The sequence below is a fragment of the Salvelinus namaycush genome, unplaced genomic scaffold (genome assembly GCF_016432855.1).
Source record: "Salvelinus namaycush isolate Seneca unplaced genomic scaffold, SaNama_1.0 Scaffold1749, whole genome shotgun sequence".
Lineage (NCBI taxonomy): Eukaryota > Metazoa > Chordata > Actinopteri > Salmoniformes > Salmonidae > Salvelinus > Salvelinus namaycush.
The window spans coordinates 12,977-40,000 of NW_024058507.1; the positions used below are offsets into that span (position 1 = coordinate 12,977).

At 44.4% G+C, this 27,024-nt stretch overlaps 1 protein-coding gene across 8 annotated transcripts in view; it reads right to left on the minus strand.

The window, feature by feature from the left end:
* Positions 1-27,024, minus strand: part of LOC120037528 (probable E3 ubiquitin-protein ligase HERC1) — a 50,754-nt gene that overhangs the window by 12,016 nt on the left and 11,714 nt on the right. For 5 of the 8 annotated variants that reach the window (XM_038983564.1, XM_038983560.1, XM_038983565.1 and 2 more), the window contains exons 7-14: positions 19,547-19,760; positions 18,802-19,061; positions 7,304-7,431; positions 4,246-4,382; positions 2,661-2,861; positions 2,273-2,403; positions 829-1,046; positions 120-240 (exon numbers count right to left, since the gene is read on the minus strand). In XM_038983564.1, the coding sequence (XP_038839492.1) occupies positions 120-240; positions 829-1,046; positions 2,273-2,403; positions 2,661-2,861; positions 4,246-4,382; positions 7,304-7,431; positions 18,802-19,061; positions 19,547-19,760 (1,410 nt within the window). Of the gene's footprint in view, positions 1-119; positions 241-828; positions 1,047-2,272; positions 2,404-2,660; positions 2,862-3,317; positions 3,397-4,245; positions 4,383-7,303; positions 7,432-18,801; positions 19,062-19,546; positions 19,761-27,024 lie in introns of all 8 variants that reach the window. The other 3 variants (XM_038983561.1, XM_038983567.1, XM_038983563.1) reach the window with 3 other exon arrangements.

Below are 27,024 nucleotides of genomic sequence, written 5' to 3' on the forward strand. Positions count from 1 at the left end.
AAGACCCCTCTACCTACTAGTGATTTATCATACCTTGTCCCCATTAGCAGAGCTAAACAACATCTGACCCAGAACCAGTGGTTAGGAAGACCCCTCTACCTACTAGTGATTTATCATACCTTGCGTTTGGCTTTGGGTTCGTTGTCCCTCCGGGGCTCGGAGCCAGAAGAGGGGGATTCTGGGAAGGCAGAGGCGTCTTGAGGTACGGTCCAGACTGACACCAGTCCGTTTTGGCAACACCTGGAATAACACAGTGCTCTTTTAAATGTGTGTGTGTGTGTTGGTTTGTATTACTATACTTGTGAGGACATTGTGAGATCTTGTGGTAAAATGTAGATGTCCACAGATTTTACTTTCTTCCATTCCAGTCCACTAAAGACATCTATAGTCCACTATAGTCCACTAAAGCCATATATAGTCCACTAAAGACATCTATAATCCACTAAAGACATCTATAGTCCACTATAGACATCTATAGTCCACTAAAGACATCTATAGTCCCCTAAAGACATCTATAGTCCACTAAAGACATCTATAGTCCACTAAAGACATCTATAGTCCACTATAGTCCACTAAAGACATCTATAGTCCACTAAAGACATCTATAGTCCACTAAATACATCTATAGTCCACTAAAGACATCTATAGTCCACTATAGTCCACTAAAGACATATATAGTCTACTAAAGACATCTATAGTCCACTATATACATATATAGTATACTAAAGACATACATAGTCCACTATAGTCCACTAAAGTCCAGTTCAGTTCCATACATGACCAAAACGTAATGAATATCAACACAGTCCAGTTGAATAGCATCCGTACGTGGCCAGCATGTTGAGAGGTCTGGCTCCGTGTCCAGTCAGACCACACCAGGCCACTCCATTGACCTGGGCAGGGTGGGGGAGACTCTGCAGACACGTCCAGCCTGCTCCAGGGCTGGACCCTGACCCAGGGCTGGACCATAGCTTCACCACGTCCTCTTTGGCACAGGTCAACAGCATCTGACCAGTAGGATCCCACTTTATACTGGTGATGGACTCCTGCGACAGACACATATAATAATAATATTAATACTAATAATAATCATCATCATAATAACAATAATATTAATACTACTACTACTAATAATAATAATAATAATACGACTACTACTAATAATACTACTACTAATAATAATAATAATCATCATCATAATAACAATAATATTAATACTACTACTACTAATAATACTACTACTACTAATAATAATACTACTATTACTACAACTAATACTACTGCTAAAACTACTACGAACAATACTACTACTACTAATAATAATACAACTACTACTAATAATACTACTACTACTACTAATAATAATACTACTACTACTAATAATAATACTACTACTACTACTACTAATAATAATAATACTACTACTACTACTAATAATACAATTACTACTACTAATAATACTACTACTACTACTAATAATACAATTACTACTAATAATAATACTACTACTACTACTAATAATACAACTACTACTAATAATATTAATACTACTACTACTAATAATACAATTACTAATAATAATAATACTACTACTACTACTAATAATACAATTACTACTAATAATAATACTACTACTACTAATACAACTAATACTACTGCTAAAACTACTACGAACAATACCACTACTACTAATAATAATACAACTACTACTAATAATACTACAACTAATAATAATAATACTAATACTACAACTAATAATACACCTACTGTCCCTATTATTATATAGACATAGTGGTGACCTTATGGATGACCAGGACGGCTCCTTTCTCCAGAGATATAATATAATGTGATATTATTATATAGACATAGTGGTGACCTATATAATATAATGTGATATTATTATATAGACATAGTGGTGACCTATATAATATAATGTGATATTATTATATAGACATAGTGGTGACCTATATAATATAATGTGATATTATTATATAGACATAGTGGTGACCTATATAATATAATGTGATATTATTATATAGACATAGTGGTGACCTATATAATATAATGTGATATTATTATATAGACATAGTGGTGACCTATATAATATAATGTGATATTATTATATAGACATAGTGGTGACCTATATAATATAATGTGATATTATTATATAGACATAGTGGTGACCTATATAATATAATGTGATATTATTATATAGACATAGTGGTGACCTATATAATATAATGTGATATTATTATATAGACATAGTGGTGACCTTATGGGCATCGATGACCACGACGGCTCCTTTCTCCAGAGGCTCTTTGGTTCCAATCAGCAGCTTCCCGTCAGCGTAGCCCACGGCGAACGGCCTGTCCTCACTGTACCAGGCTATGTGGATCACTGACACTACAACAGAAAAACAAACTTCAGGTCACGGGAACACCCACATATTACCGTCGTCATGCACACCAAAATATATCAAAACGATCAGACGTCTTAAATCGGGACAGTCACAAATCAACATGACTTCAGATCAGTGTATTACAGAGTAAAGTCTGGAAGTAAAAAATAAAAACATACGATCAACGACACACAACAGACACAGACTTGTCCCAGTTATGTGAAACCTGGGGACATGTCAGTCCGCCCTCCAGACTACGTACCATCTTTCCTGTAGCAGTGGTCCAGCTCAGTGCGATGCATGGTGCAGGCGTCGCGGACCTCTATAAGGCCCAGGGATCCATCCATACGTCCCACCAGCAACACATCTTTGGGTTCCCCGCACCACAGGGACACGGCTTCTCCCTCCGGCCAGGCCAGAGCTGACACCCAGTGGGGCTGCACGTCCAGCAGACCTTTACCACCTGGTGGACGGGGTCAGAGTGGAAGGGTTAAAGGTCAGAGCTGACACCCAGTGGGGCTGCACGTCCAGCAGACCCTTACCACCTGGTGGACGGGGTCAGAGTGGAAGGGTTAAAGGTCAGAGCTGACACCCAGTGGGGCTGCACGTCCAGCAGACCTTTACCACCTGGTGGACGGGGTCAGAGTGGAAGGGTTAAAGGCCAGAGCTGACACCCAGTGGGGCTGCACGTCCAGCAGACCTTTACCACCTGGTGGACGGGGTCAGAGTGGAAGGGTTAAAGGTCAGAGCTGACACCCAGTGGGGCTGCACGTCCAGCAGACCTTTACCACCTGGTGGACGGGGTCAGAGTGGAAGGGTTAAAGGTCAGAGCTGACACCCAGTGGGGCTGCACGTCCAGCAGACCCTTACCACCTGGTGGACGGGGTCAGAGTGGAAGGGTTAAAGGTCAGATAGAAACCACAGGGACACGGCTTCTCCCTCCGGCCAGGCCAGAGCTGACACCCAGTGGGGCTGCACGTCCAGCAGACCCTTACCACCTGGTGGACGGGGTCAGAGTGGAAGGGTTAAAGGTCAGAGCTGACACCCAGTGGGGCTGCACGTCCAGCAGACCTTTACCACCTGGTGGACGGGATCAGAGTGGAAGGGTTAAAGGTCAGATAGATTGAGGACTGAGGAGACTGAGGAGGAGCCTAACATAAATATTGGCAGACGTGAATTCGGTTGTTTTAAGCAGGAAATTGCCCGGCTTTTAGAACGCAGGAAATTGCCCGGCAATTGCCCGTCCAGGGACTACAGAACCCACCCAGGGACTACAGAACCCGTCCAGGGACTACAGAACCCACCCAGGGACTACAGAACCCGTCCAGGGACTACAGAACCCACCCAGGGACTACAGAACCCACCCAGGGACTACAGAACCCATCCAGGGACTACAGAACCCACCCAGGGACTACAGAACCCATCCAGGGACTACAGAACCCACCCAGGGACTACAGAACCCATCCAGCTCCACTCCACTACACAGACCTCCCACCTCCACTACACAGTGTGTGTGTGTGTGTGTGTGTGTGCGTGTCTGTATGTATGTGCGTGTCTGTATGTATGTGTGTGTGTATGTGCGTGTCTGTGTGTGTCTGTGTGTGTGTGTATGTATGTGTGTGTGTGCGTGTCTGTATGTGCGTGTCTGTGCGTGTCTGTGTGTGTGTGTGTCTGTGCGTGTCTGTGCGTGTGTGTGTGTATGTGTGTGTCTGTGTCTGTGTGTGTGTGCGTGTCTGTGCGTGTATGTGTGTGTGTATGTGTGTGTCTGTGTATGTGTGCGTGTATGTGCGTGTCTGTGTGTGTGTGTGTGTGTGTGTGTGTGTGTCTGTATATACTGTCTCTCTCACCGTTGACCTGCCAGATGTTGACTAGTTTCTCCATGGCAGCAGCCAGGTATTTGCCCGTGACGCTCCAGACCAGAGGAGACAGACTGGGGTCGCCTGGGGAACCAAGACACTGTCCACCCTCCTCTGGAGAACCAGCACTGTGGACACAACCACACAGAGAGACAGAGACACACACACACACAGAGAGAGACACACACCACACACACACACACACACACACACACACACACACACACACACACACACACACACACACACACACACACACACACACAGAGAGAGACACACACAGAGAGACACACAGAGACACACACACACAGAGACACACACACACCGAGACACACAGAGATACACACACACACAGAGACAGAGACACACAAACACAGAGAGAGACACACAGAGAGAGAGACACACAGAGAGAGACACACAGAGACACACACACACAGAGACACACACACACACACACCGAGACACACACAGAGAGACACACACACACACACAGAGACAGAGACACACACACACAGAGAGAGACACACAGAGAGAGAGACACACAGAGAGAGACACACAGAGAGAGACACACAGAGAGAGACACACAAAGAGACACACAGAGAGAGACACATTAACATTTTAGTCATTTAGCAGAAGCTCTTATCCAGAGCAACTTACAATCAGTGCATTCATCTGAAGATAGCTAGGTGAGACAACCACATATCACAGTCACAGTAATATAATTTCAATCGCAGTAATATGATATCACAGTAATATCATATCACAGTAATATCACATACAGTCACAGTAATATCACATCACAGTAATATCACATACAGTCACAGTAATATCATATCACAGTAATATCACATACAGTCACAGTAATATCACATCACAGTAATATCACATACAGTCACAGTAAAATCATATCACATCACAGTCACAGTAATATCACATACAGTCACAGTAAAATCATATCACATCACAGTCACAGTAATATCACATCACAGTCACAGTAAAATCATATCACATACAGTCACAGTAATATCACATCACAGTAATATCACATACAGTCACAGTAAAATCATATCACATCACAGTCACAGTAATATCACATACAGTCACAGTAAAATCATATCACATCACAGTCACAGTAATATCACATCACAGTCACAGTAATATCACATCACAGTCACAGTAATATCACATCACAGTCACAGTAATATCACAGTCACAGTCACAGTAATATCATATCACAGTCACAGTAATATCATATCACAGTCACAGTAATATCACATCACATCACAGTCACAGTAATATCACATCACAGTAATATCACATCACAGTCACAGTAATATCATATCACAGTAATATCACATACAGTCACAGTAAAATCACATCACAGTAATATCACATCACAGTCACAGTAATATCACATCACAGTTACAGTAATATCACATCACAGTCACAGTAATATCATATCACAGTCACAGTAATATCACATCACAGTCACAGTAATATCATATCACATCACAGTCACAGTAATATCACATCACAGTCACAGTAATATCACATCACAGTCACAGTAATATCACATCACAGTCACAATCACAGTAATATCACATCACAGTCACAGTCACAGTAATATCACATCACAGTCACAGTAATATCACATCACAGTTACAGTAATATCACATCACAGTCACAGTAATATCACATCACAGTCACAGTAATATCACATCACAGTCACAGTAATATCACATCACAGTCACAGTAATATCACAGTCACAGTAATATCATATCACATCGCAGTCACAGTAATATCACATCACAGTCACAGTAATATCCCATCACAGTCACATCACAGTCACAGTAATATCACATCACAGTCACAGTAATATCACATCACAGTCACAGTAATATCATATCACAGTCACAGTAATATCATATCACAGTCACAGTAATATCACATCACATCACAGTCACAGTAATATCATATCACATCACAGTCACAGTAATATCACATCACAGTCACAGTAATATCACATCACAGTCACAGTAATATCACATCATAGTCACAGTCACAGTAATATCACATCACAGTCACAGTAATATCACATCATAGTCACAGTCACAGTAATATCACATCACAGTCACAGTAATATCACATCACAGTCACAGTAATATCACATCACAGTCACAGTAATATCACATCACAGTCACAGTAATATCACATCATAGTCACAGTAATATCACATCACAGTCACAGTAATATCACATCATAGTCACAGTAATATCACATCATAGTCACAGTAATATCACATCACAGTCACAGTCACAGTAATATCACATCACAGTCACAGTAATATCACATCATAGTCACAGTAATATCACATCACAGTCACAGTAATATCACATCACAGTCACAGTAATATCACATCACAGTCACAGTAATATCACATCATAGTCACAGTAATATCACATCACAGTCACAGTAATATCACATCACAGTCACAGTAATATCACATCATAGTCACAGTAATATCACATCACAGTCACAGTAATATCATATCACATCACAGTCACAGTAATATCACATCATAGTCACAGTAATATCACATCATAGTCACAGTAATATCACATCATAGTCACAGTAATATCACATCACAGTCACAGTCACATCACAGTCACAGTAATATCATATCACATCACAGTCACAGTAATATCACATCATAGTCACAGTAATATCACATCACAGTCACAGTCACATCACAGTCACATCATAGTCACAGTAATATCACATCACAGTCACAGTAATATCACATCATAGTCACAGTAATATCACATCACAGTCACAGTAATATCACATCACAGTCACAGTAATATCACATCACAGTCACAGTAATATCACATCACAGTCACAGTAATATCACATCACAGTAAGTACAGAAGTCTGTAGTAGACTGAAAGCTAGTCTGTGTTTTGGTTAAAAAAGAGCAAATGAAGTGTTTTATTGCATATTAAGCATGTCTCCAGAGGTGAGAGGTCAGAGGTGAGAGGTGCTGCTTACGTTCTGTTGAAGACGCAGGTCAGCTGGAGGGTGTACTGGTTCTGAGTAACGCTCCACACCCGGACTGTTCCATCGTTACCGCTGGTGGCCAGCAGGCCTTTCCTACTGCACCAACCACACGTGATCACCTGGAGAAAACACACCACGTTTCACATGGCGTAACGAAGCATCCATAACCCTTCATAAGGTCTTCATAAACCCTCTATAAGGCCTGAGTTACGCAACACATAAGGATGCTCATTTATCCCGTAGGGCGGCGCACAATTGGCCCAGCGTCGTCCGGGTTTGGCCGTCATTGTAAATAAGAATTTGTTCTTAACTGACTGACCTAGTTAACTAAAGGTTAAACAAATGTAATATATATATATTTATGTTTAAATAAGGTCTTCATAAACCCTCTATAAGGCCAGTATTATGCAACACATAACGATTCTCATTTATCTATACACACAGTCAAACTTTATCACACATTATAACAAAGTTTTCATTAACACTTTACGAGGCCTAGATAGACGAACTGAAAACGACCCTTGGTTATCAACAATACAGGGACTTCACCTGGGACGACACATAAAACGACCCTCGGTTATCAACAAGACAGGGACATCACCTGGGACGACACATTAAACGACCCTCGGTTATCAACAATACAGGGACTTCACCTGGGACGACACATAAAACGACCCTCGGTTATCAACAATACAGGGACATCACCTGGGACGACACATAAAACGACCCTCGGTTATCAACAATACAGGGACATCACCTGGGACGACACATAAAACGACCCTCAGTTATCAACAATACAGGGACATCACCTGGGACGACACATAAAACCACCCTCGGTTATCAACAATACAGGGACATCACCTGGGACGACACATAAAACGACCCTCGGTTATCAACAAGACAGGGACATCACCTGGGATGACACATAAAACGACCCTCGGTTATCAACAAGACAGGGACATCACCTGGGACGACACATAAAACGACCCTCGGTTATCAACAAGACAGGGACATCACCTGGGACGACACATAAAACGACCCTCGGTTATCAACAAGACAGGGACATCACCTGGGACGACACATAAAACGACCCTCGGTTATCAACAAGACAGGGACATCACCTGGGACCACACATAAAACGACCCTCGGTTATCAACAATACAGGGACATCACCTGGGACCACACATAAAACGACCCTCGGTTATCAACAATACAGCGACATCACCTGGGACGACACATAAAACGACCCTCGGTTATCAACAAGACACAGACATCACCTGGGACGACACATAAAACGACCCTCGGTTATCAACAAGACAGGGACATCACCTGGGACCACACATAAAACGACCCTCGGTTATCAACAATACAGGGACTTCACCTGGGACGACACATAAAACGACCCTCGGTTATCAACAAGACAGGGACATCACCTGGGACGACACATAAAACGACCCTCGGTTATCAACAATACAGGGACATCACCTGGGACGACACATAAAACGACCCTCGGTTATCAACAATACAGGGACATCACCTGGGACGACACATAAAACGACCCTCAGTTATCAACAATACAGGGACATCACCTGGGACGACACATAAAACCACCCTCGGTTATCAACAATACAGGGACATCACCTGGGACGACACATAAAACGACCCTCGGTTATCAACAAGACAGGGACATCACCTGGGACGACACATAAAACGACCCTCGGTTATCAACAAGACAGGGACATCACCTGGGACGACACATAAAACGACCCTCGGTTATCAACAAGACAGGGACATCACCTGGGACGACACATAAAACGACCCTCGGTTATCAACAAGACAGGGACATCACCTGGGACGACACATAAAACGACCCTCGGTTATCAACAATACAGGGACATCACCTGGGACCACACATAAAACGACCCTCGGTTATCAACAATACAGGAACATCACCTGGGACCACACATAAAACGACCCTCGGTTATCAACAAGACAGGGACATCACCTGGGACAACACATAAAACGACCCTCGGTTATCAACAAGACAGGGACATCACCTGGGACGACACATAAAACGACCCTCGGTTATCAACAAGACAGGGACATCACCTGGGACGACACATAAAACGACCCTCGGTTATCAACAAGACAGGGACATCACCTGGGACGACACATAAAACGACCCTCGGTTATCAACAAGACAGGGACATCACCTGGGACCACACATAAAACGACCCTCGGTTATCAACAATACAGGGACATCACCTGGGACCACACATAAAACGACCCTCGGTTATCAACAATACAGCGACATCACCTGGGACGACACATAAAACGACCCTCGGTTATCAACAAGACACAGACATCACCTGGGACGACACATAAAACGACCCTCGGTTATCAACAAGACAGGGACATCACCTGGGACCACACATAAAACGACCCTCGGTTATCAACAAGACAGGGACATCACCTGGGACCAAACATAAAACGACCCTCGATTATCAACAAGACAGCGACATCACCTGGGACAACACATAAAACGACCCTCGATTATCAACAATACAGGGACATCACCTGGGACCACACATAAAACGACCCTCGGTTATCAACAAGACAGGGACATCACCTGGGACAACACATAAAACGACCCTCGGTTATCAACAAGACAGGGACATCACCTGGGACGACACATAAAACGACCCTCGGTTATCAACAAGACAGGGACATCACCTGGGACGACACATAAAACGACCCTCGGTTATCAACAAGACAGGGACATCACCTGGGACGACACATAAAACGACCCTCGGTTATCAACAAGACAGGGACATCACCTGGGACCACACATAAAACGACCCTCGGTTATCAACAATACAGGGACATCACCTGGGACCACACATAAAACGACCCTCGGTTATCAACAATACAGCGACATCACCTGGGACGACACATAAAACGACCCTCGGTTATCAACAAGACACAGACATCACCTGGGACGACACATAAAACGACCCTCGGTTATCAACAAGACAGGGACATCACCTGGGACCACACATAAAACGACCCTCGGTTATCAACAAGACAGGGACATCACCTGGGACCAAACATAAAACGACCCTCGATTATCAACAAGACAGCGACATCACCTGGGACAACACATAAAACGACCCTCGATTATCAACAATACAGGGACATCACCTGGGACGACACATAAAACGACCCTCGGTTATCAACAATACAGGGACATCACCTGGGACCACACATAAAACGACCCTCGGTTATCAACAATACAGGGACATCACCTGGGACCACACATGAAACGACCCTCGGTTATCAACAAGACAGCGACATCACCTGGGACGACATATAAAACGACCCTCGGTTATCAACAAGACACAGACATCACCTGGGACGACACATAAAACGACCCTCGATTATCAACAATACAGGGACATCACCTGGGACAACACATAAAACGACCCTCGGTTATCAACAATACAGGGACATCACCTGGGACGACACATAAAACGACCCTCGGTTATCAACAATACAGGGACATCACCTGGGACCACACATAAAACGACCCTCGGTTATCAACAATACAGGGACATCACCTGGGACCACACATAAAACGACCCTCGGTTATCAACAATACAGGGACATCACCTGGGACAACACATAAAACGACCCTCGGTTATCAACAAGACAGGGACATCACCTGGGACCACACATAAAACGACCCTCGGTTATCAACAATACAGGGACATCACCTGGGACGACACATAAAACGACCCTCGGTTATCAACAATACAGGGACATCACCTGGGACGACACATAAAACGACCCTCGGTTATCAACAATACAGGGACATCACCTGGGACGACACATAAAACGACCCTCGGTTATCAACAATACAGGGACATCACCTGGGACGACACATAAAACCACCCTCGGTTATAATCTAACAGTATCAGAAGTAAGAGAGCTGCCATGAACGACCTTCAAGTCACCCATCTTCTAGACCCTTCAAACTCAACTCTGACCTCAAAGCATTTATTTCCATTGTCCCTCAGACACCAGGTGGGTTAATGATCAGGGACTGATTTAGACCTCAGACACCAGGTGGGTTAATGATCAGGGACTGATTTAGACCCCAGACACCAGGTGGGTTAATGATCAGGGACTGATTTAGACCCCAGACACCAGGTGGGTTAATGATCAGGGACTGATTTAGAACCCAGACACCAGGTGGGTTAATGATCAGGGACTGATTTAGACCCCAGACACCAGGTGGGTTAATGATCAGGGACTGATTTAGACCCCAGACACCAGGTGGGTTAATGATCAGGGACTGATTTAGAACCCAGACACCAGGTGGGTTAATGATCAGGGACTGATTCAGACCTCAGACACCAGGTGGGTTAATGATCAGGGACTGATTTAGACCTGACACCAGGTGGGTTAATGATCAGGGACTGATTTAGACCCCAGACACCAGGTGGGTTAATGATCAGGGACTGATTTAGACCTCAGACACCAGGTGGGTTAATGATCAGGGACTGATTTAGACCCCAGACACCAGGTGGGTTAATGATCAGGGACTGATTTAGACCTCAGACACCAGGAGGGTTAATGATCAGGGACTGATTTAGACCCCAGACACCAGGTGGGTTAATGATCAGGGCCTGATTTAGACCCCAGACACCAGGTGGGTTAATGATCAGGGACTGATTTAGACACCAGACACCAGGTGGGTTAATGATCAGGGACTGATTTAGACCCCAGACACCAGGTGGGTTAATGATCAGGGACTGATTTAGACCCCAGACACCAGGTGGGTTAATGATCAGGGACTGATTCAGACCCCAGACACCAGGTGGGTTAATGATCAGGGACTGATTTAGACCTCAGACACCAGGTGGGTTAATGATCAGGGACTGATTTAGACCTCAGACACCAGGTGGGTTAATGATCAGGGACTGATTTAGACCTCAGACACCGGGTGGGTTAATGATCAGGGACTGATTCAGACCCCAGACACCAGGTGGGTTAATGATCAGGGACTGATTTAGACCCCAGACACCAGGTGGGTTAATGATCAGGGACTGATTTAGACCCCAGACACCAGGTGGGTTAATGATCAGGGACTGATTTAGACCCCAGACACCAGGTGGGTTAATGATCAGGGACTGATTTAGACCCCAGACACCAGGTGGGTTAATGATCAGGGACTGATTTAGACCTCAGACACCAGGTGGGTTAATGATCAGGGACTGATTTAGACCCCAGACACCAGGTGGGTTAATGATCAGGGACTGATTTAGACCTCAGACACCAGGTGGGTTAATGATCAGGGCCTGATTTAGACCCCAGACACCAGGTGGGTTAATGATCAGGGCCTGATTTAGACCCCAGACACCAGGTGGGTTAATGATCAGCGCCTGATTTAGACCCCAGACACCAGGTGGGTTAATGATCAGGGACTGATTTAGACCCCAGACACCAGGTGGGTTAATGATCAGGGACTGATTTAGACCCCAGACACCAGGTGGGTTAATGATCAGGGACTGATTTAGACCCCAGACACCAGGTGGGTTAATGATCAGATGGAAGAGAAAACCAACAGGACCACAGCCAGAAAAGTTCAACTTAAAACATTCCCACAGCTGATTTGTTGTTAGATAGATACCCTCAGGAGGGGAGTAGAGAGGGAGTAGAGGGGGGAGTAGAGAGGGGAGTAGAGAGGGAGTACAGGCTGCAGACTAATTCAGGAAGTAACAGATGGTGAGCTGCTCTGGGAGGGACGAGGAGGAGGGAGTCAGGGAACGTTCATTAATGAATCAGTTAAATTCAGGAACAAATGGAGACGAATGGACGGACAGACAGAGAGATTAGGAACATGAGAGGAGGGGGAAGGGACTATTCTACTAATGGGGTCAGAGTGGCTCTTCTACAAAAGTCATGTCACACAGTTTGAGCAACCTTGACACCGGCAAGAAAGACTTCAAGGTGGCGCTGCACACAGAACTAGAGGGTTCTATTTCCCTGGTTCTACTACCCTACACAGTGTATTCTATACCAGTAGACACACAGAACTAGAGGGTTCTACTACCCTACACAGTGTATTATATACCAGTAGACACACAGAACTAGAGGGTTCTACTACCCTACACAGTGTATTCTATACCAGTAGACACACAGAACTAGAGGGTTCTACTACCCTACACAGTGTATTCTATACCAGTAGACACACAGAACTAGAGGGTTCTATATCTCTGGTTCTACTACCCTACACAGTGTATTATATACCAGTAGACACACAGAACTAGAGGGTTCTACTACCCTACACAGTGTATTCTATACCAGTAGACACACAGAACTAGAGGGTTCTATATCTCTGGTTCTACTACCCTACACAGTGTATTCTATACCAGTAGACACACAGAACTAGAGGGTTCTACTACCCTACACAGTGTATTCTATACCAGTAGACACACAGAACTAGAGGGTTCTATATCTCTGGTTCTACTACCCTACACAGTGTATTCTATACCAGTAGACACACAGAACTAGAGGGTTCTACTACCCTACACAGTGTATTATATACCAGTAGACACACAGAACTAGAGGGTTCTACTACCCTACACAGTGTATTCTATACCAGTAGACACACAGAACTAGAGGGTTCTACTACCCTACACAGTGTATTATATACCAGTAGACACACAGAACTAGAGGGTTCTACTACCCTACACAGTGTATTCTATACCAGTAGACACACAGAACTAGAGGGTTCTACTACCCTACACAGTGTATTCTATACCAGTAGACACACAGAACTAGAGGGTTCTATATCTCTGGTTCTACTACCCTACACAGTGTATTATATACCAGTAGACACACAGAACTAGAGGGTTCTACTACCCTACACAGTGTATTCTATACCAGTAGACACACAGAACTAGAGGGTTCTATATCTCTGGTTCTACTACCCTACACAGTGTATTCTATACCAGTAGACACACAGAACTAGAGGGTTCTACTACCCTACACAGTGTATTCTATACCAGTAGACACACAGAACTAGAGGGTTCTATATCTCTGGTTCTACTACCCTACACAGTGTATTCTATACCAGTAGACACACAGAACTAGAGGGTTCTACTACCCTACACAGTGTATTATATACCAGTAGACACACAGAACTAGAGGGTTCTACTACCCTACACAGTGTATTATATACCAGTAGACACACAGAACTAGAGGGTTCTACTACCCTACACAGTGTATTCTATACCAGTAGACACACAGAACTAGAGGGTTCTACTACCCTACACAGTGTATTCTATACCAGTAGACACACAGAACTAGAGGGTTCTACTACCCTACACAGTGTATTCTATACCAGTAGACACACAGAACTAGAGGGTTCTACTACCCTACACAGTGTATTCTATACCAGTAGACACACAGAACTAGAGGGTTCTATATCTCTGGTTCTACTACCCTACACAGTGTATTCTATACCAGTAGACACACAGAACTAGAGGGTTCTACTACCCTACACAGTGTATTCTATACCAGTAGACACACATAACTAGAGGGTTCTACTACCCTACACAGTGTATTCTATACCAGTAGACACACAGAACTAGAGGGTTCTACTACCCTACACAGTGTATTCTATACCAGTAGACACACAGAACTAGAGGGTTCTACTACCCTACACAGTGTATTATATACCAGTAGACACACAGAACTAGAGGGTTCTACTACCCTACACAGTGTATTCTATACCAGTAGACACACAGAACTAGAGGGTTCTACTACCCTACACAGTGTATTATATACCAGTAGACACACAGAACTAGAGGGTTCTATTTCTCTGGTTCTACTACCCTACACAGTGTATTCTATACCAGTAGACACACAGAACTAGAGGGTTCTATATCTCTGGTTCTACTACCCTACACAGTGTATTCTATACCAGTAGACACACAGAACTAGAGGGTTCTACTACCCTACACAGTGTATTCTATACCAGTAGAGACACAGAACTAGAGGGTTCTACTACCCTACACAGTGTATTCTATACCAGTAGACACACAGAACTAGAGGGTTCTATATCTCTGGTTCTACTACCCTACACAGTGTATTCTATACCAGTAGACACACAGAACTAGAGGGTTCTACTACCCTACACAGTGTATTCTATACCAGTAGATACACAGAACTAGAGGGTTCTACTACCCTACACAGTGTATTCTATACCAGTAGACACACAGAACTAGAGGGTTCTATTTCCCTGGTTCTACTACCCTACACAGTGTATTCTATACCAGTAGACACACAGAACTAGAGGGTTCTACTACCCTACACAGTGTATTCTATACCAGTAGACACACAGAACTAGAGGGTTCTACTACCCAACACAGTGTATTATATACCAGTAGACACACAGAACTAGAGGGTTCTACTACCCTACACAGTGTATTCTATACCAGTAGACACACAGAACTAGAGGGTTCTACTACCCTACACAGTGTATTCTATACCAGTAGACACACAGAACTAGAGGGTTCTACTACCCTACACAGTGTATTCTATACCAGTAGACACACAGAACTAGAGGGTTCTACTACCCTACACAGTGTATTCTATACCAGTAGACACACAGAACTAGAGGGTTCTACTACCCTACACAGTGTATTCTATACCAGTAGACACACAGAACTAGAGGGTTCTATATCTCTGGTTCTACTACCCTACACAGTGTATTCTATACCAGTAGACACACAGAACTAGAGGGTTCTACTACCCTACACAGTGTATTATATACCAGTAGACACACAGAACTAGAGGGTTCTACTACCCTACACAGTGTATTATATACCAGTAGACACACAGAACTAGAGGGTTCTACTACCCTACACAGTGTATTCTATACCAGTAGACACACAGAACTAGAGGGTTCTACTACCCTACACAGTGTATTCTATACCAGTAGACACACAGAACTAGAGGGTTCTACTACCCTACACAGTGTATTCTATACCAGTAGACACACAGAACTAGAGGGTTCTACTACCCTACACAGTGTATTCTATACCAGTAGACACACAGAACTAGAGGGTTCTACTACCCTACACAGTGTATTCTATACCAGTAGACACACAGAACTAGAGGGTTCTACTACCCTACACAGTGTATTCTATACCAGTAGACACACAGAACTAGAGGGTTCTATATCTCTGGTTCTACTACCCTACACAGTGTATTCTATACCAGTAGACACACAGAACTAGAGGGTTCTACTACCCTACACAGTGTATTATATACCAGTAGACACACAGAACTAGAGGGTTCTATATCTCTGGTTCTACTACCCTACACAGTGTATTATATACCAGTAGACACACAGCACTAGAGGGTTCTATATCTCTGGTTCTACTACCCTACACAGTGTATTCTATACCAGTAGACACACAGAACTAGAGGGTTCTACTACCCTACACAGTGTATTATATACCAGTAGACACACAGAACTAGAGGGTTCTATATCTCTGGTTCTACTACCCTACACAGTGTATTCTATACCAGTAGACACACAGAACTAGAGGGTTCTACTACCCTACACAGTGTATTCTATACCAGTAGACACACAGAACTAGAGGGTTCTACTACCCTACACAGTGTATTCTATACCAGTAGACACACAGAACTAGAGGGTTCTACTACCCTACACAGTGTATTATATACCAGTAGACACACAGAACTAGAGGGTTCTATATCTCTGGTTCTACTACCCTACACAGTGTATTCTATACCAGTAGACACACAGAACTAGAGGGTTCTACTACCCTACACAGTGTATTCTATACCAGTAGACACACAGAACTAGAGGGTTCTACTACCCTACACAGTGTATTCTATACCAGTAGACACACAGAACTAGAGGGTTCTACTACCCTACACAGTGTATTCTATACCAGTAGACACACAGAACTAGAGGGTTCTATTTCTCTGGTTCTACTAACCTACACAGTGTATTCTATACCAGTAGACACACAGAACTAGAGGGTTCTACTACCCTACACAGTGTATTATATACCAGTAGACACACAGAACTAGAGGGTTCTACTACCCTACACAGTGTATTCTATACCAGTAGACACACAGAACTAGAGGGTTCTACTACCCTACACAGTGTATTATATACCAGTAGACACACAGAACTAGAGGGTTCTATATCTCTGGTTCTACTACCCTACACAGTGTATTCTATACCAGTAGACACACAGAACTAGAGGGTTCTACTACCCTACACAGTGTATTATATACCAGTAGACACACAGAACTCTCTGCTCTGTTGAGCCTCCGACGTGACAGAAGAGCACTTGACCAGGTCACCCACCATGTCGGCAAAGGTCTGAATCCTAACAATCCTCTACCCCTCTACCCTAACCCTCTACCCCTCTACCCTAACCCCTACTCACCCTACTCACCCTAACCCTCTACCCCTCTACCCCCTAACACTCTACCCTAACCCTCTACCCTAACCCCTACTCACCCTAACCCCTACTCACCCTAACCCTCTACCCTAACCCCTACTCACCCTAACACTCTACCCTAACCCTCTACCCTAACCCCCTACCCTAACCCCTACTCACCCTAACACTCTACCCTAACCCCTACTCACCCTAACCCTCTACCATAACCCCCTACCCTAACCCCCTACCCTAACCCCTACTCACCCTAACCCTCTACCCTAACACCTACTCACCCTAACCTTCTATCCTAACCCTCCACCCTAACCCCCTACCCTAACCCCTACTCACCCTAACACTCTACCCTAACCCTCTACCCTAACCCTCCACCCTAACCCCTACTCACCCTAACCCTCTACCCTAACCCCTACTCACCCTAACCCTCTACCCTAACCTTCCACCCTAACCTTTACTCACCCTAACCCTCTACCCTAACCCCTACTCACCCTAACCCCCTACCCTAACCCCTACTCACCCTAACCCTCTACCCTAACCCCTACTCACCCTAACCGTCTACCCTAACCCCTACTCACCCTAACCCTCTACCCTAACCCTCCACCCATCTACCCTAAACCCTACTCACCCTAACCCTCTACCCTAACCCCCTACCCTAACCCCTACTCACCCTAACCCTCCACCCTAACCCCTCCGGTACTCACCCTCCACCCTAACCCCTCCGGTACTCACCCTCCACCCTAACCCCTCCGGTACTCACCCTCCAACCTAACCCCTCCGGTACTCACCCTCCACCCTAACCCCTCCAGTACTCACCCTAACCCCTCCGGTACTCACCCTCCAACCTAACCCCTCCGGTACTCACCCTAACCCCTCCAGTACTCACCCTCTAACCTGACCCATCCGGTACTCACCCTAACCCCTCCAGTACTCACACTAATCCCTCTGGTACTCACCCTCCACCCTAACCCCTCCGGTACTCACCCTGCTCTGGTGAGCCTCCAACTTCACAGAAGAGCACTTGCGCAGGTCACCCGCCATGTCGGCGAAGGTTTGAGGCCGGCTCTGGTTGTCTCTGTCGTGAGCGGCCAGCGTGCGGACCAGCTGCTGAGCGGCCCACTGCCGGTGTCCCGAGGACAGGCGAGAAGACAGGCAGCAAGCAGCCAGCGCATTGGCCAGCTCCAGCGGTCCTACAGCAGTGGGATTATAGGAAGGATGGGTATACAAATGTGCAATTAAACCTGCTGGAACGAAAACAAAAGGGGTGGAAGAAGGAACGGTGAGTGATTTGGGGAAGAGATGAGAGGATGTTAATTATAACATAACACAATGCCTGGTCCAAAACACTACGGTGATAATGACAACTAGCATTGGGCACTATGGAGGCTAGCACAAACTGCTAACATTAGCTAGTAGCTACATGTCTGTATGTACAGTCATCCATGCAGACAATCTGAAAATACGAGGCGACTACAAATCTACAATCACTGCCCCCCCCTGTCCCCCCGTTTCAACCATTTCTTAAATTAAACATTCTAAATGAGCTGAGAAATATCTTTGTTCATCCCATAATGCAATTTTACAAACAAAACGGACATAGTCAGTTACAAAACTCTATTGAATATGACGACACAGCATAATGACATGTCGATGACAGACAACGTATGACGATAACGCAATGCCTAGAAATCTCTGACGACCACAGTAGCCGACTCCAGGTCTTACGAACCTCTCTTCTCCACGTCAGTCTTGTCATAGTTGGGTCTGAGCCGGGCCCCTTTATCAGCGAGTAGGGCCACGAGGGCCTGGGTGACCACGAAATTGGGTGACGTCACAAGCTTGTTCTCCTCGGCCACGCCCCTCAGGAAGCTGGGGAGGAACTTCCTCTGGACGGGGTCATCTACCGTGGTCAGGTTCATCCCCGTTGCCGCCGAGATCAGGTTCTAGAGACGGATAGATATACAGGTTCTAGATCAGTCAGAGGAACCCTAACACGCTGAACGGGAGTCGTCTATGGTCGTCAGGTTCTAGAGACGGATAGGTATACAGGTTCTAGAGACTGTGAGATATACGGGTTCTAGAGACAAATAGATATACAGGTTCTAGAGACGGATAGATAACAGGTTCTAGATCAGTCAGAGGAACCCTAACACGCTGGATGGGAGTCGTCTATGGTCGTCAGGTTCTAGAGACGGGTAGATATACAGGTTCTAGAGACGGATAGATATACAGATTCTAGAGACGGATAGATATACAGGTTCTAGAGACAGAAAGATATACAGGTTCTAGAGACGGATAGATATACAGGTTCTAGAGACGGAAAGATATACAGGTTCTAGAGACGGATAGATATACAGGTTCTAGAGACAGATAGATATACAGGTTCTAGAAACGGATAGATATACAGGTTCTAGAGACGGATAGATATACAGGTTCTAGAGACGGATAGATATACAGGTTCTAGAGACAGATAGATATGCAGGTTCTAGAGACAGATATATATACATGTTCTAGAGACGGATAGATATACAGGTTCTAGAGACAGATAGATATACAGGTTCTAGAGACGGATAGATATACAGTTCTAGAAACGGGTAGATATACAGGTTCTAGAGACAGATAGATATACAGGTTCTAGAGACGGATAGATATACATGTTCTAGAGACGGATATATATACAGGTTCTAGAGACGGATAGATATACAGGTTCTAGAGACGGATAGATATACAGGTTCTAGAGACAGATAGATATACAGGTTCTAGAGACAGATAGATATACAGGTTCTAGAGACGGATAGATATACAGGTTCTAGAGACGGATAGATATACAGGTTCTAGAGACGGATAGATATACAGGTTCTAGAGACAAATAGATATACAGGTTCTAGAGACGGATAGATATACAGGTTCTAGAGACGGATAGATATACAGGTTCTAGAGACAGATAGATTTACAGGTTCTAGAGACGGATAGATATATGGGTTCTAGAGACAAATAGATATACAGGTTCTAGAGACGGATAGATATACAGGTTCTAGATCAGTCAGAGGAACCCTAACACGCAGGATGTGAGTCGTCTATGGTGGTCAGGTTCATCTCCATCGGAGCATTTTATTTATTCAGGGCAACTGAGACCAGGATCTCATTCCCAATGGTGCCCTGAGTACAAACAGTTTCTCACAACAGGAAGAACAATTTACATTCCAATTAAAATAAAATAGATAATAAACAACCTCAAAACAAACAATATCAACAAATAAACCATTACAATCCATGGAAACAACTGCAGTCCTCAATGAATTCAACACCAGAGACCTAAACGGACCTATCGGAACCAGGGAATCAAGAAGCAAGGAATGTTGGGAGTTATTCCAACAATGGGGGGGGGGGCACTTGCACTAAAGGAGTATTTACCTAAATTGGTGGAGACCAGAAGGAACTCAAAAGTTAACCAATCATTATTTTATACGGAAGCTTGTGTACTAGGGCTTTGTCAATCAAACAGGAATAAGGAATTGATCTACGGGACTTTAATGAGGACCAGGCTTTTGATACAGGAGGCAGCAGTGAGTATTAGTGGAGAGATAGTTAATGAGGACCAGGCTTTTGATACAGGAGGCAGCGGTGAGTATTAGTGGAGAGATAGTTAATGAGGACCAGGCTTTTGATACAGGAGGCAGCGGTGAGTATTAGTGGAGAGATAGTTAATGAGGACCAGGCTTTTGATACAGGAGGCAGCGGTGAGTATTAGTGGAGAGATAGTTAATGAGGACCAGGCTTTTGATACAGGAGGCAGCGGTGAGTATTAGTGGAGAGATAGTTAATGAGGACCAGGCTTTTGATACAGGAGGCAGCGGTGAGTATTAGTGGAGAGATAGTTAATGAGGACCAGCCTTTTGATACAGGAGGCAGCGGTGAGTATTAGTGGAGAGATAGTTAATGAGGACCAGGCTTTTGATACAGGAGGCAGCAGTGAGTATTAGTGGAGAGATAGTTAATGAGGACCAGCCTTTTGATACAGGAGGCAGCGGTGAGTATTAGTGGAGAGATAGTTAATGAGGACCAGCCTTTTGATACAGGAGGCAGCGGTGAGTATCAGTGGAGAGATAGTTAATGAGGACCAGGCTTTTGATACAGGAGGCAGCGGTGAGTATCAGTGGAGAGATAGTTAATGAGGACCAGGCTTTTGATACAGGAGGCAGCAGTGAGTATTAGTGGAGAGATAGTTAATGAGGACCAGGCTTTTGATACAGGAGGCAGCAGTGAGTATTAGTGGAGAGATAGTTAATGAGGACCAGCCTTTTGATACAGGAGGCAGCAGTGAGTATTAGTGGAGAGATAGTTAATGAGGACCAGGCTTTTGATACAGGAGGCAGCGGTGAGTATTAGTGGAGAGATAGTTAATGAGGACCAGGCTTTTGATACAGGAGGCAGCAGTGAGTATTAGTGGAGAGATAGTTAATGAGGACCGGCCTTTTGATACAGGAGGCAGCGGTGAGTATTAGTGGAGAGATAGTTAATGAGGACCAGGCTTTTGATACAGGAGGCAGCGGTGAGTATTAGTGGAGAGATAGTTAATGAGGACCAGCCTTTTGATACAGGAGGCAGCGGTGAGTATTAGTGGAGAGATAGTTAATGAGGACCAGGCTTTTGATACAGGAGGCAGCGGTGAGTATTAGTGGAGAGATAGTTAATGAGGACCAGGCTTTTGATACAGGAGGCAGCGGTGAGTATTAGTGGAGAGATAGTTAATGAGGACCAGCCTTTTGATACAGGAGGCAGCGGTGAGTATTAGTGGAGAGATAGTTAATGAGGACCAGGCTTTTGATACAGGAGGCAGCGGTGAGTATTAGTGGAGAGATAGTTAATGAGGACCAGGCTTTTGATACAGGAGGCAGCGGTGAGTATTAGTGGAGAGATAGTTAATGAGGACCAGGCTTTTGATACAGGAGGCAGCGGTGAGTATTAGTGGAGAGATAGTTAATGAGGACCAGGCTTTTGATACAGGAGGCAGCAGTGAGTATTAGTGGAGAGATAGTTAATGAGGACCAGCCTTTTGATACAGGAGGCAGCGGTGAGTATTAGTGGAGAGATAGTTAATGAGGACCAGGCTTTTGATACAGGAGGCAGCGGTGAGTATTAGTGGAGAGATAGTTCATGAGGACCAGGCTTTTGATACAGGAGGCAGCGGTGAGTATTAGTGGAGAGATAGTTAATGAGGACCAGGCTTTTGATACAGGAGGCAGCGGTGAGTATTAGTGGAGAGATAGTTAATGAGGACCAGGCTTTTGATACAGGAGGCAGCGGTGAGTATTAGTGGAGAGATAGTTAATGAGGACCAGCCTTTTGATACAGGAGGCAGCGGTGAGTATTAGTGGAGAGATAGTTAATGAGGACCAGGCTTTTGATACAGGAGGCAGCGGTGAGTATTAGTGGAGAGATAGTTAATGAGGACCAGGCTTTTGATACAGGAGGCAGCGGTGAGTATTAGTGGAGAGATAGTTAATGAGGACCAGCCTTTTGATACAGGAGGCAGCGGTGAGTATTAGTGGAGAGATAGTTAATGAGGACCAGCCTTTTGATACAGGTGGCAGCGGTGAGTATTAGTGGAGAGATAGTTAATGAGGACCAGGCTTTTGATACAGGAGGCAGCGGTGAGTATTAGTGGAGAGATAGTTAATGAGGACCAGGCTTTTGATACAGGAGGCAGCGGTGAGTATTAGTGGAGAGATAGTTAATGAGGACCAGGCTTTTGATACAGGAGGCAGCGGTGAGTATTAGTGGAGAGATAGTTAATGAGGACCAGCCTTTTGATACAGGAGGCAGCGGTGAGTATTAGTGGAGAGATAGTTAATGAGGACCAGCCTTTTGATACAGGTGGCAGCGGTGAGTATTAGTGGAGAGATAGTTAATGAGGACCAGCCTTTTGATACAGGAGGCAGCGGTGAGTATTAGTGGAGAGATAGTTAATGAGGACCAGCCTTTTGATACAGGAGGCAGCGGTGAGTATTAGTGGAGAGATAGTTCATGAGGACCAGCCTTTTGATACAGGAGGCAGCGGTGAGTATCAGTGGAAAGATAGTTAATGAGGACCAGCCTTTTGATACAGGAGGCAGCGGTGAGTATTAGTGGAGAGATAGTTAATGAGGACCAGCCTTTTGATACAGGAGGCAGCGGTGAGTATTAGTGGAGAGATAGTTAATGAGGACCAGCCTTTTGATACAGGAGGCAGCGGTGAGTATTAGTGGAGAGATAGTTCATGAGGACCAGCCTTTTGATACAGGAGGCAGCGGTGAGTATCAGTGGAAAGATAGTTAATGAGGACCAGCCTTTTGATACAGGAGGCAGCGGTGAGTATTAGTGGAGAGATAGTTAATGAGGACCAGCCTTTTGATACAGGAGGCAGCGGTGAGTATTAGTGGAGAGATAGTTAATGAGGACCAGCCTTTTGATACAGGAGGCAGCGGTGAGTATTAGTGGAGAGATAGTTAATGAGGACCAGCCTTTTGATACAGGTGGCAGCGGTGAGTATTAGTGGAGAGATAGTTAATGAGGACCAGCCTTTTGATACAGGAGGCAGCGGTGAGTATTAGTGGAGAGATAGTTAATGAGGACCAGCCTTTTGATACAGGAGGCAGCGGTGAGTATTAGTGGAGAGATAGTTAATGAGGACCGGCCTTTTGATACAGGAGGCAGCGGTGAGTATTAGTGGAGAGATAGTTAATGAGGACCGGCCTTTTGATACAGGAGGCAGCGGTGAGTATTAGTGGAGAGATAGTTAATGAGGACCAGCCTTTTGATACAGGAGGCAGAGGTGAGTATTAGTGGAGAGATAGTTAATGAGGACCAGCCTTTTGATACAGGAGGCAGCGGTGAGTATTAGTGGAGAGATAGTTAATGAGGACCAGCCTTTTGATACAGGAGGCAGCGGTGAGTATTAGTGGAGAGATAGTTAATGAGGACCAGCCTTTTGATACAGGAGGCAGCGGTGAGTATTAGTGGAGAGATAGTTAATGAGGACCAGCCTTTTGATACAGGAGGCAGCGGTGAGTATTAGTGGAGAGATAGTTAATGAGGACCAGCCTTTTGATACAGGAGGCAGCGGTGAGTATTAGTGGAGAGATAGTTAATGAGGACCAGCCTTTTGATACAGGAGGCAGAGGTGAGTATTAGTGGAGAGATAGTTAATGAGGACCAGCCTTTTGATACAGGAGGCAGCGGTGAGTATTAGTGGAGAGATAGTTAATGAGGACCAGCCTTTTGATACAGGAGGCAGCGGTGAGTATCAGTGGAGAGATAGTAGAAGGAGAAGGAAGGAAGTTATTGGATCAAGAGGTACACCGGCTGTATTGAACACCGGCTGTATTGTACACCGGCTGTATTGAACACCGGCTGTATTGAACACCGGCTGTATTGAACACCGGCTGTATTGTACACCGGCTGTATTGAACACCGGCTGTATTGAACACCGGCTGTATTGTACGCCAGCTGTATTGAACACCTGCTGTATTGAACACCAGCTGTATTGTACACCTGCTGTATTGAACACCAGCTGTATTGTACACCTGCTGTATTGAACACCAGCTCTATTGAACACCAGCTGTATTGTACACCAGCTGTATTGTACACCAGCTGTATTGTACATTGTACACCAGCTGTATTGTACACCGGCTGTATTGTACACCAGCTGTATTGAACACCAGCTGTATTGTACACCAGCTGTATTGAACACCAGCTGTATTGAACACCAGCTGTATTGAACACCAGCTGTATTGAACACCGGCTGTATTGTACACCGGCTGTATTGTACACCAGCTGTATTGTACACCAGCTGTATTGTATTGTACACCTGCTGTATTGTACACCTGCTGTATTGTACACCGGCTGTGTTGTACACCGGCTTTGTTGTACACCTGCTGTATTGTACACCAGCTGAGTTGTACACCAGCTGAGTTGTACACCAGCTGAGTTGTACACCAGCCGTATTGTACACCTGCCGTATTGAACACCTGCCGTAATGTACACCAGCTGTATTGTACACCTGCTGTATTGTACACCGGCTGTATTGTACACCGGCTGTATTGTACACCGGCTGTATTGTACACCGGCTGTATTGTACACCGGCTGTATTGTACACCAGCTGTATTGAACACCTGATGTATTGTACACCTGATGTTATGTACACCAGCTGTATTGAACACATGTTATGTACACCAGCTGTATTGTACACCAGCTGTATTGTACACCTGCTGTATTGTACACCTGCTGTATTGTACACTGGCTGTATTGTACACTGGCTGTATTGTACACTGGCTGTATTGTACACTGGCTGTATTGTACACTGGCTGTATTGTACACCGGCTGTATTGTACACTGGCTGTATTGTACACTGGCTGTATTGTACACTGGCTGTATTGTACACCTGCTGTATTGTACACTGGCTGTATTGAACACCAGCTGTATTGTACACCTGCTGTATTGTACACCTGATGTTATGTAAACCAGCTGTATTGGCCAGTGTTACCTAGTGTTGACTTTCAATGTAACATTTCTAGTGTTGATTCAGGTGTTAAATTAACTCTAATTGGTCTAAAATAACCCCCGTGTTGGTGTTAATAACCAGTTTAAATTAACACTAATTGGTCTAAAATAACCCCCGTGTTGGTGTTAATAACCAGTTTAAATGAACACTAATTGGTCTAAAATAACCCCAGTGTGGGTGTTAATAACCAGTGTTAAATGAACACTAATTGGTCTAAAATAACCCCCGTGTTGGTGTTTATAACCAGTGTTAAATGAACTCTAATTGGTCTAAAATAACCCCCGTGTTGGTGTTAATAACCAGTTTAAATTAACACTAATTGGTCTAAAATAACCCCCGTGTTGGTGTTAATAACCAGTTTAAATTAACACTAATTGGTCTAAAATAACCCCCGTGTTGGTGTTAATAACCAGTTTAAATGAACACTAATTGGTCTAAAATAACCCCCGTGTTGGGTGTTTATAACCAGTATTAAATCAAAACCACGCCCTTCATTATCATATTTCCCAGCATGCTCTATTGCAGGTTGATTTTTAGAATTGTTCATCAATATCTATGTTTTTACATGTAGTACATCGATTGATTAATTCATTTTATGCTACTCAAATATGAATAACATAGATTTTTATCAACTAATCCAATCTGTTACTTTGTAGTTATTGCAG